Source organism: Trichosurus vulpecula, chromosome 3 (assembly GCF_011100635.1).
Source record: "Trichosurus vulpecula isolate mTriVul1 chromosome 3, mTriVul1.pri, whole genome shotgun sequence".
NCBI lineage: Eukaryota > Metazoa > Chordata > Mammalia > Diprotodontia > Phalangeridae > Trichosurus > Trichosurus vulpecula.
The window spans coordinates 304,294,921-304,313,124 of NC_050575.1; the positions used below are offsets into that span (position 1 = coordinate 304,294,921).

An 18,204-nucleotide genomic window follows, 5' to 3' on the forward strand; every position below is an offset into this window, starting at 1 on the left:
TTAGTGTTTCTTCAAATATTATAATTTCCAGAATCTTTAATCTGTTCAATTCCCATGACTCACTCCTCTACTCCATAGTTTTTTTTTTAATTCTAGGCTCCAAATTTCACTTTCAACCTCAACTCTTCACTCTTACTCATAATATATCCAATTCATTGCCAGGTCTTGTCATTTCTATCTTCAAATCTCTAGTATACATCCCCTTCTCTAAAATGACACAGCCACCACTACCCTTTCATAGGACCTCATCACCTCTAGCCTAGACAGTTGCAACAACCTTCCAAATTGTCTCCCTGCCTCAAGTCTTCTCACACCAATCCATCTTCCACTCAGCTGCCAAAATGTTTTTCCTAAATCACAGATCTGACCATACCAATTTTTCACACACCGCCCACTCAATAAATTGCAGTGGCTACCTATTACTTCTAGGATATAATATAAAGTCTTTAATTTTCTTTTAAAGCTCTTCACAACCTGGCTCCTTCCTATCTGTCCAATCTTCTTACATTCTATTCCCCTCCATGTACTCTATGACATGACCATCCTGATCTACTTGCTATTCCTTACTCACAACCTGAATCTCCCATCTTTGTATCTTTACACTGACTTTTCCTTATCCCTGGAATGCTCTCCCTCCAAATCTCTAACCTCTGACTCCTAGGCTTCCTTTGAGACTCAGCTGAAGTGTCACTTCTTCCAGTAGTCCTTTATTGGTCTCTCCACCATCACTTTCAGCTGCTAGTGCTATCTTTTCTAAGGTTACCTTCCATCTACTCTTCCCTTATCTTATATGTTATCTCCTCCACTAGAATATGTTTCTGGATAGCAAAGACTGTTTTGTGGGGTTTTCTCTGTAGCTCTAGCACAGTGCCTTGCACATAGTACATAGTAAATTACTGATTGATTTAAATCAATTATTTGATTGAATTAAATCAATCATTGACTGATTTATATAAGAACCTGTACAGAGTTTCCCCTATATTTTTTCTCTACCACCCTCTATTTAATCATTCTATCTGTTTTTCCTTCATCAGCTAGAAAGAATCTCTTAACCCTACCGCTAGAGACCTATCACCCTACCCCTTTGCCCACCCCTTCAAACCAGATTAGTCCCAAATAAGTAATAATAACTCCTATTAAACAAGAGAGGAGGGGACAGAAGACAGGAATAGTCTTTCCAGCTTCTTTAAATGGGGCTTGCACAGACCTGACTTGGTCACTATAGCCATCCCAGGAAGTTTACCTACCTAGTCTCCAGAGCAAAATCAAATGAACTCATGAATTTCCTGCAGTTTAGGCATTTAAGGCAGTATGTGTACACATGGTGGGATAGGTAGAGAAGGAAGTTCCCTATGGCTACATTACTTACATATGAAAGTATAGCTATTTACTTACATAAGAAAGCAAGGTAAAGTCAGCCCTTACTGAGACAGTGAACCCCAAAGGACTCATTCCACTATTAAAATAGCTTTTATTTATTCATTTTAATTAATTACATTATGATGCAGCCACATTGGCAACATAGCATTAGTATCATTCAAAACAAAGCATTTTTTTCTTGTTCAACATCCTTGTCATCATTTAAGGAAGACATCTTATAAAGATTCCTTGGAACTTACAGAGGAAGACTTCTCCATGCAACCTCTATCTGTAATATGAGCTCTCTGAGGTCAAAGACAGTTTTTTTTCAAAATTTTTTGTACACCCCAAGCTTATCATCTCATACATAGTAAAGTGCTTAGTTAATGCTTATTCATTGGTCCACTAATAGATTGGTTAATGGAAGATAATCAACTGCATATTTAAGTAGAATGTAATATTATTGAAAGCGGAGACTTTGATTTTTTGTATCTGTATGCTTAGCCTAGTGTCTGACACATAAACGAGCTTAATAACTGCATGATAATTTAGTAATAATAATGTTGTATTCCATCAGCTCTATTCCAATAGAGCTTTCTTGGTTGTGTCCCTTACAGTCTTAAGGAAAGTCATTAAGTTTGTGCCACCTGTCCCTTTCTCTTCATTCTCTGATGATTTCTTCCCTTTTTCATTGTTCTGTTTATTCGATGGATTTAGGATATACTTGGTCACCACTTGTATGTGATAGCTCCTGAGTTTAACTAGAGCATTTATACATTCATTATAGTCCTTCTTCAGCTTAGTATCACCACAGGAGATGACGAAATCTCTAACAGATGGGCTAGAGGTAACTGCCTCAAGAAAGTCTTTGTGAGATGGTGGCATGTAGTTTCTCATTTCCTCGAGGAATTTAGCACTGGTTTTCTCTGAAAGAAGAGGAAAAAGCAGGGCATTAAGGAGACAATGAAGAGAAGGATGGGGAAGAGGATGGGGGTTGGGGAATGAAAGAGAGATCACTGATATTTATCAGTAGGTTAAGGGATATGTCCATGTCAATGATAGTGAGACAGCTGGGTGCCAGATTATATGTTATAATTATACGTAATTACAATAAGCTTGATGTTAATCTACACTTAAAAGTTTACAAAATATTTTCTTCATAACAAAGCTGTACATTAGATAGGGCAATGATTACTATCCCACTTTGTAGGTGGGGAAACTGATGCTCAGAGAAATGAAGCATTAGACGTAGAGTCAGAAGCCCTGTCTTTGACATCTCCTGACAACTATAATACCTTAAGCATATCTATTCACCTCTTTAAGCCTCATTTGCCTCATCTATAAAATGAGCATACTTCTCACACTGCCTACCTCATGGTATTTTCATAAAAATATTCCTTATAAACTTTAAAGCATAATTGGAATTGGATTTATTAATATATTATTATTATTATTATTATTAATGAGAGATATTAGTACAACTACTATAGTGGAAAGTTCCATGTATGTTAAGCCCTGGAAAAACAGATGCTGATGAGGACCAATGAGAGTCTCCCATCCTACTCTGGGGATGGGTCTTCTCCATAGGCCACTGTAACCAAACACCTTCCACATGGATCTCTGGATCTTGGTTTCCCTCAACCTCTCACCCATACTCCTGCTTTCTGACCATATATAATAGAATTTTTTAATGAAGCTGATTTACAAGTCAACATAAGTACCTTTTCTATGAAGCACTTTCCTTAAAAGCGCAGGAAAATAGGCAATACTTAAATATCCTTGTCTGTTTCTACTACACCATACTGCCAGGATCATTTGAATCTCAAATCCCAGCCAGAATCCCAACATACCCTCTGCAGTGCTGTGTTCAATCCCCAGCAGGGCATCAAAACACTGCATGATGCTGCTTTGGGCAGCACTTCCCCCAGAGAACATCTTGGGTGTGTCCCAAACTCCTTCATACACCAGACCATTTGGCAACAGTGGATTGTTCTTCCAGCTAAACCAAAAGAGAGGAAAAGACATATTTATATTTGTCAGAGAAAGGCTTTTGCCTCCACTAATTTTCCAAATTCATATTTTTTATAAGTACAGATCTAAAGGATAGGAGAATAAATAATTCTATTAGCTTTTTGTTTGATTTTTGATCATGAACCCTCCCTACCCCCAACCAAATCAATCCCTTAGGCAGAGTGGTTTTGGTATCACAGACCTAAGCAAATTTGGTAGGTACTATAAGAGAAATCATACACTAGCATCTTAAGTGTTTACATAACATTATTTAACTTTATTCTTACCACCATACTGTGAGATTGGCAATATAATCATCATTATATACATTTTACTTATGAGGAAACTAAAGCTAAGAGGAGAAGTAATTTGTCCAATGTCACATCAACCAATGAGTGTGAGAGCCAAAACTCACACTCAGTGCTCTTTCCACCACACCATATTATTTTCTTTATAGAAATGGATCTGTGTCTTCTAAACCAGAATCAATCATTTTGTCACTTTTAAATGAAAGCTCCCAGACCCAGCCAAGAAGCAGAATCTAGACCAATAACTTGCAAATAGCTCCATGTTACCTCTGACATACTAAGCAACAATGTGAGGTTGTTGGGAGCTCGTGGGAGTGAGTTATCAATGGGCTATTGGAACTATATTCTTGGCTTTCTGTAGATAACAGTGCCTTTGCTCAGAGGAAACAGCGAAAGTAGGGGATCACATACCCAGACAAGTAGATACGAAGAGTACCAAAAAAATCATCAGGATTCACGTGGTCTGTTGAAAGATTGAGCCAGAAGGAAAGGTGATGAACTATCTTATTGTCTTGTTAAAAAAAAAGAGCAGTTCATGTCCTGTCATCACTGTACTTTGTGAGATCTTCAGAAGGAATTCTCCACTGGCTATGACAGCAAGGTCCCTGGCTAAAGAACTCCTAGTCTAACTTCATACAGGAAATCTTCTACCCATCAGGCTCTGATCCTTGTGCCATCCTCCAGGCTCTTCTTTCCCCCCTCAGCAATAGCCTTACACCCTTAGAAGAGTTTGCCTCAAATTTCCATTTTTAAAACTAGTAACATCAGGGATCATATGGTCTTCTGTTTCTCTCAACCCTCTGTTCTTACCCACGACAAACAAAAAAGAAAGACTTATGGATTCCCAACTGAAGTCCCCTGTGGTCAAAGTAGAAGAGAGAAGCAGAAATCCCATTGCATCACCACATTTGGCTTACTGGTAGAAGAAGAAGAAGAAGAAGAGGAGGAGGAGGAGGAGGAAGAGAAAGAGGAAGAGGAAGAGGAAGAAGAGAGAGAGGGAGGAAGAAAAGAAAGGGAAAAAAGAAATTCTACATCCCTTTCCTAACTTCTCTATACTCTATTGAAAGCATCACCAATCACTCAGGCTTCAATCCCAGTCCTCTTTTACTCTTCTCTCCCTCAGACCTGGAATCCAAACTGGTGCCATGTTTAATCAATTATATTTCTGAAATCTCTCTCTAACCCCCTACACACACACACACACACACACACACACACACACACACACTTGCACACAAACACATATTTCTTTTTCCATTTCCACAATTCAAATTCAGCCCTTTATTATCTCTTCCCTAGACTAGTTGGAATAGTCTTATAATCAGTCTTCCTGCCTCTAGTCTCTCTCTTTTCCTAGTCATCCTTTTCACCACTGCCCAAGCAGTCTTTTCATTGTGCTATTTTTCTATGCAGAACCACTCATGACCTTTCGTTGTCTACCAGACAAAATAATGCTATAGAAAGGAGCTCCCCAGTCTGTTCCCAAACTATATATCCTGAACAGGCTCTTGTATGTCTTCTGTTCACTTACTTTAAGTGTTCTAATCTATCAGTATATCTATCCCAGGAACTCGGCATATGGCCTTGAACACAATGGATGTTTATCACTTTTTTGAAAATAGCATTGAACTTATCTGTAATTTCTGCATAGGAATTAGTTATTTTTTGATACATACTTTTACCTGGGGTTAGCAATTACACTTATTGCTTTTTGAAACCAATGACCACGAGATGTCCAAGAGCCTTTGGACATAATCTTGGATGACTGTCCCCTTTGGCAGATGAAGAAACCAAATTGCTCAAGATCATCTGGTGAGTTGATGCTAGAGCAGTTCCTAAAATTTAAGTTTCCCACATCTTAGTCTAACTCAGCTAAGAAAATCTTCAACCATCTATTGATAATTCCTGTCATTAAAGTTTAAACTTACAATCTATACTAATGCACTGAATACATTACATACCATGAACAAGTTCAAACACTTCAGTTGCCTCATAAACAGAAGAGGCCACAGTACAGAGACTTTCTTTCAGGGATTCCACGTTCTTGCTTTTGATTGCTTCAAATATATCTGGAATTACCTTAAAGAAAAACAAAGCAAATACAGAGTCTTATAAAACTGCAAAAATTCATGGTCCTCAATTCTGAAAGTATGTTATATTCTAATTTTTCTCCCTGAGAAAAATACAAAATGGGAAAGTAATCTGACCACTTTCTATTGTGTTCATGCAATCCTTCTACTTGTAAATTCATCTGTTATTAGTCTGTATTTTTAGGCATTTGTAATCTGGATAATTTTATTGTTCAGAAATGGCCTTTTGATTTTCTTTTTATTTTCTTGTCCCCCAGCTGCCTTCATTAATGCTCAGGACTTCAGACGCCAATCTGCCTAATGGAAAGAGAACACTTGGAGAGTGGACTATGAGCACAGTGAAACTGTCAAGTAGCAATTTAAGAATACATGGGTGGAAAAACATGCTGTAAATCACTACTGATTAGAGAAATTTAAATTAAAACAACTCTGAGCTACTACCTCAAATCTATCAGATTGGCTAACATGACAGGAAAAGAAAATGATAAATATTGAAGGAGATGTAGGAAAATAAGGACACTAATTCACTGTCGGTGGAGTTGTGACCTAATATAACCATTTTGGAGAACAATTTGGAACTACGTCCAAGGGTCTATAAAACTGTGCATACCCTTTGATCCAGCAATGCTTCTACAGGGTTTGTATCTCAAAGGGATCAAAGAAAAGGGGGAAAATCTATATGTACCAAAATACTTCTAACAGCGCTTTCTGTGTTGGCAAAGAATTGGAAATCAAGGGGATGCCCATCAACTGGGGAATGGCTGAACAGGTTGCGGTATATGATTGTGATGAAATATTGTTGTGCTATAAAAAATGATGAGCAGAATGGTTTCAGAAAAAACCTGGGAATACTTATATGAACTGATGCAAAGTGAAGTGAGCAGAACCAGGATGTTGCACACATTAACAACAATATTGTGAAGATGATTAGCTATGAAAGACGTAGCTGCTCTGATCAAGACAATGATCCAAGACAATTCCAAAGGACCCATGATGAAAAATTTTATCAACATCTAAAGAGATAAGTAATGAATTCTAGTGCAGATTGAAGCATATTTTTTCACTTTATCTTTCTTGCTTTTTTGCGATATTGCTAATATGGAAATATCTTTTGAGAGACTTTACATGTATAATTGATATCATATTTCTTGCCTTCTTGTGGAGAGGGAGGGGCAAGAGGGAGGGAGAAAATTTTGAACTCAAAATTTTTAAAAATTAATGTTAAAAATAAATAAGACTCTTAAAAGGAAGAGAGGGATTAAAATCCCATATTTTACACGGAATGTATGAAATATCTGGAAATCTAGTTACAATAATACACACAGAAATAGTATAAATACAGTTACAAAACACTTTGCAGAAATACAATAGACAAATAATTTGAGATTTTTAAAAAATAATACATAGGCTTGTCATATCATGGTACACTGGTCATCTGTGTTATATCTTACTCACCAAAACACATCAATAACATTCCTCAAATACTGTTAAAAAATACAGACTCCCCAATTTTTGGGTCATTCAAGGATCCAATAAACTTGGGCTGTCCTGAGTTAAAAAGACAAAAGGAACTACACCAATAAATTCCAAATTTAGTGAGAATGATGAATGATCAAGTTAAACATTGCACTGGTATCCTCAATATATTAAAACACAAAGAGGAAGGTCTCCCACACATCGGGGAGACCCTCTATGGAAAGTTTCTAGGAGGATAGGAGTACCAGTCACAAAGAAGGAGAAGGTATCTGAAGGATATAACACATATTAAGAGGCAACACCCACTCACAAATGGAACATCCACATTAATGAGACCACCATCCCTGGAATCAGCAAATTCAAGGCAGTGTTTAAAGATATTTGATGTTTAGAAAAGAATGTGATTTCACCAACGTGAATCCTCCCCATGCTGATACAGATCTCAGCCTCTCCAGCCTTCATGAGTAGCAATAGCTGAAAAATCTACCTGGTCAAACAACCATCTGGTGATTAGCCACCTTGTCCTTACTTGAGTTGGGTCCCAAGTAACAGATCACAATGACAGGTTAGAACACATTAGTGAGCCTTTACTTGAAACCTCTCTAGCTTAGCATGACCTGCCAATGTTTGCCCTCCATTGGCATAAGTAACCTTTGACAATCCAAGTTCTCCACACCATAATGTGACATTGGAGTAGATTGATGGAATGTGGCTACAGGTATTCAATTTGTCACATGACTCTATTATCTATGTGATATAAGACACAGATCTTCTCATGTAGACAAACTTACCCTGATTGCAGAAGCAGCTGCTTTTTCAACCAGCAAAGAAACTAGGAAGAATCCTTTGCTGCAATCTCCACCGGGAAATGCAAATAGAGTATCCATGTTGCTAAGAACAAGATGAAATCCCAAAGTTAATATAATAATGTATAGTATCATAGTATAAGGACTAGAAAGGACATTAGAGGTCATCTGTTTCAACCCCATCACTTTATAGATAATAAAACTAGTTTTCCTTCAGAAAGGTTAAGTACTTGTCTATGGTCTCAAAGTTGGTAAAGTGTTAAAGGCAAGATCTGAACCTACGTTTTTATGTATCCAAGCCCACCACTCTATCTACTATGGTTGCCTTAAGCAGGTGATATTATCTATATCTAGAAGTGAACATTTACAGACCAATTCTATAACTAAATATATATATATATATATATATACATATATAATTGTAATAACATCTATCTAGAGATGTAAACATTATTAAACATTATGTAAACATTATTCTTTATAGAGACTTAACTACACACAAAAAAATATATCTTGGCTCATGTAGTCAAAAAAGATCTATTTACTGTCCTACTATATGCTCAGTCTAAATAAGTCATGGGAGTTGACTTGTTCTTGCCATGCCTAGTCATTTTAAAAAGTTACTGTGTATGTGTATTGTGCATATATGTGGTTCCACCCTAAGTCTACACCTGATCAAAATAATTCCTTGAAAAAAAATATAATACTCACTCATAAGTCATGGGCCTTATGGAAGCATCCAAGAGATAAAAGATAACAAAAAGAGAGAAAAAAAATTGTTACATCCAAATGCTTTAGAGTTTCAAATAATGTTATTACTATTTCCTCAGTGTACTTTGGCCCTTTTATGTTCTGTACTCATGCCTGTGCCAAGGTCAAGGCAATCCCACTTTCTTCTTGTTCTCTTTGTTTAATTTTCTGCTGATGGTTCCATCTTGGCACCCTTTCCTAGTCAGGAATATTCTTAGACAAAAAAAGAGGAGGGCTAATCCTCCCACTTTGGATTTCCATTGATCACTGTTGCTCATATCATACGTTTTGAAGATTAAAATTGGAGGGCACATACCATTCCCACTACCTGGAATGGATTCCCCGACCCCAACATACCAGAAGCCTGCTAAATTTCTACATTTACCCTCCACTCCTAACCCATACATACTACTGTCTATGTGAAATTAAGCTATACTTCTTTCTCCTTTTTCTTTTTAGTTTTCTGCTCACAAAAAAGTCGCATGTTAGATACCACCTCCCTCATGAAGCCTTCCTTGATCCCCATAACTATAAGGAATACACCTCTCCTCAAATTCAATTTACTTCAATTCAGCACTTATTTAGTTCCTGGGATGTATAACACACTGGACTTAGCGATATACAGGAGGAAATTTCCCCCCCTTGAGGAGCCTTGAGGCCACATGTAGCCCTCTAGGTTCTTGGGTGCAGCCTTTTGACTGAGTTCAAGTTTTACAGAACAAATTCTTTTGTTAAAGGGATTTCTTCTCTGAAGTTTGGATTCAGTCATAGGGCCTCATTTAATGACCTAGAGAGCCACATGGGGCCTTGAGGCTTCAGGTTACCAACCCCTGGACTAGATCATCTCAGAGGTTCCTTCCAAGTCTGAACTTCTGTGCCAATGTTCCTGGTTCAGTCACTTATTAGAGCCTCAGGTTCCATATCTATAAAATGAAGGCTTTATGCCATATCTGTAAGGTACTTCCAAGTTCTATTAATCCATGAGTCTGTCTGTCAGTGATCATGTCTGTTAAACTTTCATATCAGTTTCATTGGGAGAAGACTGAGAATGTCGATTCCAAGGACTGCCCAGCTTTACTGAGTTCTTTGGCCCAGCTAAGGCAGCTGCTACATACCCTAAGGGATCCTTTTTCTTCCAGTTTGCCAAGACACAGTCTGCATACACCATTATTGGAGGCAAGCCAAGTTGCCTCGAGATTTCACAGAAAGGGACAGCAATTTTCCTGGGCAGCACCTAGTTAAAATATGATTCCTTTGTAAACATTTAAAACAACAGCATCTACTTAAGCTTCACAGTAACCAAAATTAGGTTGTTTCTAGCATACAAAAATAAAAGCACCAGTTTGTGTTACTTAGCACTTCATTATTATAAAAAACACTATATATGTATGTATGTATATATACATATAAACATATGATCACACACATGTGTGTACATGTGTATTACATCATTTGATTACTGCAGCAGACCTAGAGAGTTAGGTTGTCAGGTAATATAAATATTATCACACCCAATTTTGCAGAGAAGGGAGCTGTAAGTCAGGTGAAATGACTTACTTTGCTAAGATCACATGTCCAGTAATTGGTAAATTTAAGACATGAATCTATCTTCTAATTCCAATTTTGATGCTCTCCCTAGTACACAAAATAGTTGTTTGAAATACTCAACAACTAGAATAACATTCTATCTGTCAGCGTGCTTGCTAAAGACCTTAGCCTAAAAGGGCCAGGGTCTCCCAATGCATCCTGGGCCATCTCCAGTCATCCAGATGAATATCAGGCCACTGGGCCCAGATGGCTGTGGAGGAGAAAGTGAGGGTAGTGACCTTGCACAGCCCTCCCTCACTCAAATTAAAGTCAACTGCAAGTCATGTCATCATTTCCCTGATGTCATAGTCCTCTTTGAGAAAGAAGGATAAACACAAAGACAATAATAATGGCTGTAATGTAAGAACAATGGACTTGGAACCAGAAGGCCTGGGTTCAAGCCCTCACTCTTCCACTTATGATCATAGGCACGTTTCAACATCTCTGAATGTTGAACAACCTTAATGTGTTCATCTATAAAATGTGATCATGCCTACAGTATGTAGTCCCCAGGGTCAGTGTGAGTATCAAATGAGATAATGTATATAAAGAGCTTCTCAAATCTCAAAAAGCTTCATAAATGTCTATCATCCTCATCATTATGATTACAACTGCTATATCTAGATCATTGTAGAGATGATGCTACTGTTGTCTCTTTGAAAGTTAAAATTATAGGAATACTCCAAAAAATAATTACAATTGCTCAATTAAAACAAATTTTTGCTGTGAAAGGGGTTTTTGTTGGTGTGTGTGTGTGTGTGTGTGTGTGTGTGTGTGTGTTTTAACATTTCTTTCCATTGACATAAAGATATTTAGAGGCAATGTACTACAGGGAAAAGAAGATCCGAATTTGAAGTTCGGGATATGGGTTTGCATCCTCAACTCCACCCATTAACTATGTGAACTTGGACAAGTCACTTGATTTCTCTGGGCCTAAGTTTCCTTATCTGTAAAATTAAAGAATTGTACTAAATTTAAGGTCTTTCTTCTTCAATCTATGATCCTTTGGTTATACAAGTCTTCCCTGACTCATTTGACCAATGTACCTCAACCCCAAGAAAAGAAAAGAAAAACTTTCAAAAGATCATAAACCAAGATAAGCTGTGAAAAATAATTAATAGTTCACATTTATAAGCAGTTTAGTTCGTTATCTCACCTCATCCTCAGAGCAACTTTGTGAAGTAGGTATAGAAAAAGTCTAGTCCCCTTCATTTTACAGATAAAGAAAATGAGATCCAGAGGTGAAGGGATTTGCCCCAGGTCATACAGCTAGTAAATGGTAGTTAGAACTTGAAGTCAAATCTTCTGATTCCAGATCCATCACTCTTTCCACTGTGCTATGGCTGCTCTAAACTTAAGCATGGTGGGATAATCCTCATAATTTCCACCATCCCAGTAAAAATGAAGTTGTGACTAATTCTGAAACACGGAGGATTTTAACATGGACAAAGATGTGCTATTTAAAATCTGAAATTAAAGACTCCAACAGAAAAGAAACAAGATCTCCAAACCTGCATGACATTTCTGTCCTGCCATACATAGCCCATGGTGATAACTGCCAGTGCCAGATGTGCAAGGCGCTGTTCCTTGTGTCCTTCAAGTTGACCAATATCAAGTTCTGGCAGCTTCCAGAAAAAGAAGAAATTAAGGCATATGGTCAAAGGTGGCTTTTCTGAGATTGCAAACAACAAAACATGAAGATGAGTGTAATATAAACTTCAAACCTGTTCAACTTCTTCCCGAAACTGGCCGCTCTGAATCAGAAAGGGCAGATTTTTTGCAAGCCTCACCCAGACCTGATAGAGATCAGGCAGTTCCTCCTTGATAGAAAGAAAAATTCAATTTACTCATCTTGTTTCTTTAGCAATAGGATTCCATCCCCTTAATAGCCTTCCAGTCAAGTTGTCTTCATCTGAGTGTCCTGCCCTTTTCAAACCTATCCCATCTACTACCACCAGATTCTTCTTCATTCCCAACACACCCTCTCCACTCTAGACAGGTCCATCCCTTTACTATCTTCAGCATATACCCTACTCACTCTCATCTCTTTACTTTTGTTCTTACTCTTCCATTCACTTAAAACATTCTACCCTCTCTCACCACTTCTGCTTATCCAGATCTGATCCGTCCTTCATCTCAGTTGCAAATTCCTCAATGCAACTCCAATTGTTTGAATTACTATTGACTATTGACCTTTGAATTAATATTTCTAATTTTTTCAATTAATAAGAATCTATTTTCCTTCCCTCCTTGCCCCCACCATTGAAAAAGAGCAAATATGCAAAGTGAAGCAAAACGAATTCTCGCATTGGTTGTGCTCAAAAAAATGTCTTAGCCATCACTCTGAGTCCAGGATCCCTCCTTCAGGAAGTGGGCAGTATGACCTTTTGGATTTCTATGGAATTCATGTCATATCCTTCAGAGGCATGGAGCCTGGAAGACTGAAATGATTCCTGTCTATGACAGCCACAAGAAATAGGGAAGTTAGGAGGGTGAAACAAGCTTGGGGTAGATAATGACTTTCTTAAAAAAGTCTTCCATAACCTTGTCTTGTTCGGACATCCTACAGACCCATAATGATAACTCACATTACTGGAAGTACTTTGAGGCTTATAATGGGTTTTCTATACAACAATCAATGGGCAGCAGATAGATAAGTATCTTTATATCCATTGATCAAATGACAAGATCGAAGTTCAGAGAAGTTACATGTCAGATCTTCTGCCTCCAAGACCAGAGCTCTCCATTTTGTATGTTCAGTCAGTATGGCTCTTCCCACTCCACCCACCTACTTTAACCCCACTAGACCCTTACCTTCACTATGGATGACTCTACTACTACAGACTCAAAACTTTTCCTTCTTTTTGCATCTGTCTAAACTGCTACTACAGAGTAGAGTCTGAGTTTAGGTGATAATTTGGGCTGCTTTGTTTTGGTTACTGAGGTCTTCTTTGGAAATACCACAGGGTTCCCTCAAAATATGATACAAAAAGGATTTTTTAAGAGAATTTTACTCTCCTTTGTTTAACAGTAGATGATTCTGAGATTCTTTTCAGTTAATCTGTGTCACCATCTGGTAGGTAATTTCCATACTTACATGGGTAGGGAATTTCCATCTCTACTTATAACACTTGCATTGTCAAAATCAGAATGACAGCGTGGGTATGCAGAATAGGTCTAAATGATGATGACCAAAATGATGTGATTTTAGGAGAATGTGGAGGGCGGGGTTGAGGGGAGTCCTTATCCTATCCATCCTCCCAATCCTCCCTACCTTGTTCTCTGCTGGCTTAAATTATTTTAAGAGAAAATAAAAACTCCTTGTTTACAAGCAAGGAAACTGAGGCTCAGAAAGGACACAGGATTGGGTATAAAGTTTAAACTCCTAATGTTACAGGACCTCCAAAAGAGGTGACAAAAGGACCTGCTATAGGGGATAGAGTACTGTATATGAAGTAAGTACTTATAGTTCCATCCTACCTCCATCACATATAACCTATATAACTTGGGCAAGTTATTTAATCTTCTGAGCCTGAGTTTCCTTATTTGTAAAATGAGGAGATTGGATTAGATGGTATCTAAGGTGTCTTTCAACTCTAAAGCTATATACAAATATTACTATGACAAAATCCATCTACTCACCCTAAGACATAGGGGACTCTTATTCTATCCTTTCTAAATAACATATTCTCTCTCCTTATTGCGAAACCAGGGAGAAGAAGAAAAGGAGGGGCACTAGGCATTTAAAGGGGTGGAGATCATACTATAAGAAGAAGTAAAGAAAAGAAACTGGAAATAAACCTAAATTAATATGATTTCTAACATTAGCCCTTTAAGCACATTTTCCCCAAAACAAGGGAGCTGGCAAGCTGTGATTTAGTGCCTAATGTAAAGTGTCATGTGACATAAACATTCAATTTTAACTGTCCAAATGCAATATCAGGAGACTGACCTAAGATGATGTCTTTAAGAAATCTTAACCATAATACAACACTAAATAAGTTACAGCTTACCTCCCCTATATGAAATGACAAAATAATACTCTGGTGTGAACAATCATGATTATTCACATTTCTGTAGGGTTTTATGGTTACAAAGACATTTTCCAAAAAGCAGTCCTATGGCTGTGTAATATTGCTGGGGAACCTTCCTTAGTGCCTCAAGTGTCCAAAATGCCTCATCCTGCTTTAAGATCTCAACCTGATGAGCACTAGGCTTCTTTCAATAGGATTCTGCTAGAAATCTTCTAGATTTGGCTTGTCAATCTAGCTATGAAAAGAAGGGTATTCACTCAATAGCCATTCATTTGTAAACTCCTAGTAGCTAAGTCTGACCATTCCAACTCTATGTCTCACATTTTTTACTTCATTCTGGGGCTTAGCAAATACATAGTGATATTAACCCAACCCACGACCTGCCTGATTTGTACTCTCAAAAATGCAAATTGCATCTATTTAAATATGTAGTATATGTACCCTTATTTACTGGAACTGAATTTACCTCTTTTGATTTACAGGTCATTTTTCCAAATATAATTTGGTTTGGCTCAACTTTAAATTACTATAATTTCAAATCCAGACCTTTGTCCACTGCAACTCAAGGCTGGCTTTTGAAGTAACTTCCCAATCCAAGAACAGGTAAGTTAAATGATTTGCTTGCTTAGGTCCAAACCCAACATAACAGATACTTTGCTTTACATGTGGTTACTTTATCAACTAGACAGCATGTTATACCCCTGGATCCCAAAGCAGGAGATGGAGTCACATCAGGCAAATCATTGTATCTTTCTAATCATCAGTTTTGTATCCCGCAAATTCAAATGGGTAGAACAAGTAATCTCTACTATTCCTTCTAACTCTGACTCCTATACACTGTTGATTTTCTCAAAGTAATATTTCTGTTCTTGTAACATGTTAGGAAAAATTTAGAAGAGCAGCATCGAAAAGACATTCTCTATAGTTGGCATTCCTTATCAACAGAATTAAACCAAATAGAACACAATAAACAAGAGCATTTTGCCACATGTTTTAGTGCCATAGTCTTACCAATGGGTCTTCCAGAATAAAGCCCAAATCTTTTGAAATGTGAAATTTCTCTGAGTAGTCCCATGGGTTCTCCAGGAGAGCCATCTCTTCTTGAGCTATGCCTCTACTCTTGCCTGCAGTGATCTACTGCTGGGTAGAAACAGAGGACCTATTTATGGAAAGCCATGACTCCACACACCCTCTCAAAGAACATGTACAATAGGAAATTGTTGTCACCCCATTTATGGCAGAAATAGTTATGACATGGACCAAAAGAGTTTCAGTTTCTGTACTTCTTCATTTCTAACTGGAAGAGTAATCAAAGCAAAAACACCTTAGCCCTTCCTACCTCTATTTAGAAAGAGAAAGTTATTACTCCAAAAGATGGAATTTCTGATTCCAGTAATCCTACTATTCATCTCCATTATAGAATGCATTCAGTCAAACAGATAGGAATATTCACCTGGGTTGGTCAAGACACCCTTTCCACTAAATGATGCTAGGGAGATATTGATCTGTTGCATCTTTAGACTTGATGTATACTTCTACCATACGTTAGTGACAATCTGAGCTCATAATAGATATTGGGGGCAAGTGAAGTGGTCCTATAACTTGTCATAGGATCATAAACTTAGAACTGGAAATCACCTTAAACATCAGCTACTTCAACCTCCTCATTTATAGATGAGTAAACTGAGGCAAAAAGGAACTGGCCCAAGGTCAAATAGATGACAGGTGGAAGAGATGCTATTTGAATCCAGGTCCTCTGACTCTAAATCCACAGCTCTTTCCACTGGGACAAGGGAACTGAGACAATAAGTGACCTGCCAATGGTCACAAAGCCAGTCTGTACCAGAGGTAGGATTTGAACTCAGGCCCTCCTGACTCTAATACTGGCCCTTTATCCACTAAGTCATATCACTATTCCTCAATGGTTTTACTAAAAATAAGATCACTATCTATCTTACATGTTGGATTTGACTTGATACCCATCCAAAAACTATTTGTTGTGGTTTCTTCCCAACTACAACTGCAAATGACAAATTGCTCCTGCCCTACAAAAATTGTTACTACCAAAGCCCCTCACTCCTATACCCAAAAAAGTAACAAAAGGGACCCCTCTTACTCCATACAACATTCTCCTGCCCATTTTTGTTATCTCCTTCTACTCAGCAACTGATCTCTACCCTTGAGTTAGTGAGAGCCATGCTCCAAAAGCAATGGAAGGTAAAATGATCTACAGTAGAGAATTTACATATTTTGCTAGTCCACAGTGTAGTATGGATTGGGAAACATTGTTTTAGAGTATATTAAAAAATAAAAATATCATTGATGAAATGCCTAATTGTCAGAGCACTAGGGAGGAAATAGCAAAGTTTAGATAAGACAAGACACCTCCCCTCAAAGAGTTTGCAGGCTAGTAGGGGGACTTACAGTATATTAGCTGTATGGATAGCTACTATTATCTATTTTGTTGATTGTCATTCATTGCCATTGGCTCCATTTTTCAAGCATTCTCTCCAGATTCTACAGAGAGACACTGCCTTGTCTGTAGTGACATTTCCCTAACTATTGACTCATCAGACCTGGTACTATCCTGTTAGGGTCCTACCACTTCTGACACAGTTACACCCAAGAGAAGACAGTTCAGAAAGTATAGCCAAAGACATTGATAAGAATATTGCTCATTCCATGACAGATTTATCACTACAAAATCCTCTAGTGTTCTATGTACCCCAAGGCAATCCAAACACAATTACACAGCAAAAGTCACCATAGACACCCAAAGCCTGAAGCCATACTGTTCCAGTGGGAGGGAAAAAAGAAAACTAACCTTAACAAGAATTCCTTCCCTGCCATCTTGCTCATTCTCTCACACCAGAAGCAACACAACTTGGGATTTCAATCCTTGATTCCCCTGCCTTATCTTACCCAGAGCCAAGCTTCCATATCATTTGCCAGCTATCTTTATGCCATGGTTTCTTGTGCTTACCCATCCTTTATTTATTGCCTTCCTTTATCAGATTCATAAGAAATGGGACTGGCTCGCTTGCTTTTGCTTCTTCTATGCTTGGCATGGTACCTGGCACGTAGTGAATATGCCGTCAATGCTCTAAATATCTATCTTTCTTTGCCACCTTCAGGAACAACCACTTACTAGCTGTGTGACCCCAGGCAAGCTACTTAATTAATCCTGATCACCTCACAAAAAACAAAACAACAGAAAAAGTACAATTATAAAAAAAAGTTATGTTGTAAAGCATCCCTCATTATTGTGTTTTTCCAGGCAGTTAGGTGGTAAGTGGATTGGATTTAGAATCAGAAAGATCCAAGTTTGAATCCTGCCTCAGATACTTACTAGCCAGCTATGCATTACTGGACAATGAGTTTAAACTCTTCATCTTAGTTTCCTTGTTTGTAAAATAGAGATAATAACAATGCCTATCATATATTTGTCATAAGGATCTAAGACAGTAATATATGGAAAGCATTTTACAAAACTTAAAGCATAAAACTTTATAATGCTGGTGATTCTTATTCTTTGTGGATGACTGTCTTCTTTTCCTAACCCAAGGGTTATCACAGAGAAGCAGGATGGCTGATCTCTTGGAGCTGGAAGGTAGCAAATGGTGCCAATAGCCTTCTCCTGCTCAAAGGTCTTTGGTAGGTATCAGCTAAACAATTTCAAATAGGCTGCACCCTTTTGTTATATTACTACTTGTGGAAGTGGTTGTTCCTGAAGGAGGCAAAGAAAGATAGATATTGAGAGGTGAGCTATTGCTTTGGGGACTTG

The 18,204-nt window shown here is 37.8% G+C and overlaps 1 protein-coding gene across 1 annotated transcript; it reads right to left on the bottom strand.

Moving 5' to 3' along the window:
- Nucleotides 1–1,454: 1,454 nt before the first annotated feature.
- IDO1 (indoleamine 2,3-dioxygenase 1) lies at nucleotides 1,455–15,586 on the bottom strand. Its single transcript, XM_036748227.1, has 10 exons — nucleotides 15,432–15,586; nucleotides 12,111–12,206; nucleotides 11,898–12,011; nucleotides 9,915–10,033; nucleotides 8,761–8,775; nucleotides 8,035–8,134; nucleotides 5,639–5,756; nucleotides 4,089–4,140; nucleotides 3,210–3,358; nucleotides 1,455–2,285 (listed from the first exon to the last, which is right to left on the bottom strand). Exons 1-10 carry the CDS (start codon nucleotides 15,513–15,515, stop codon nucleotides 1,939–1,941), a joined length of 1,194 nt encoding a protein of 397 aa, XP_036604122.1. The 5' UTR covers nucleotides 15,516–15,586; the 3' UTR covers nucleotides 1,455–1,938.
- Nucleotides 15,587–18,204: the final 2,618 nt, after the last annotated feature.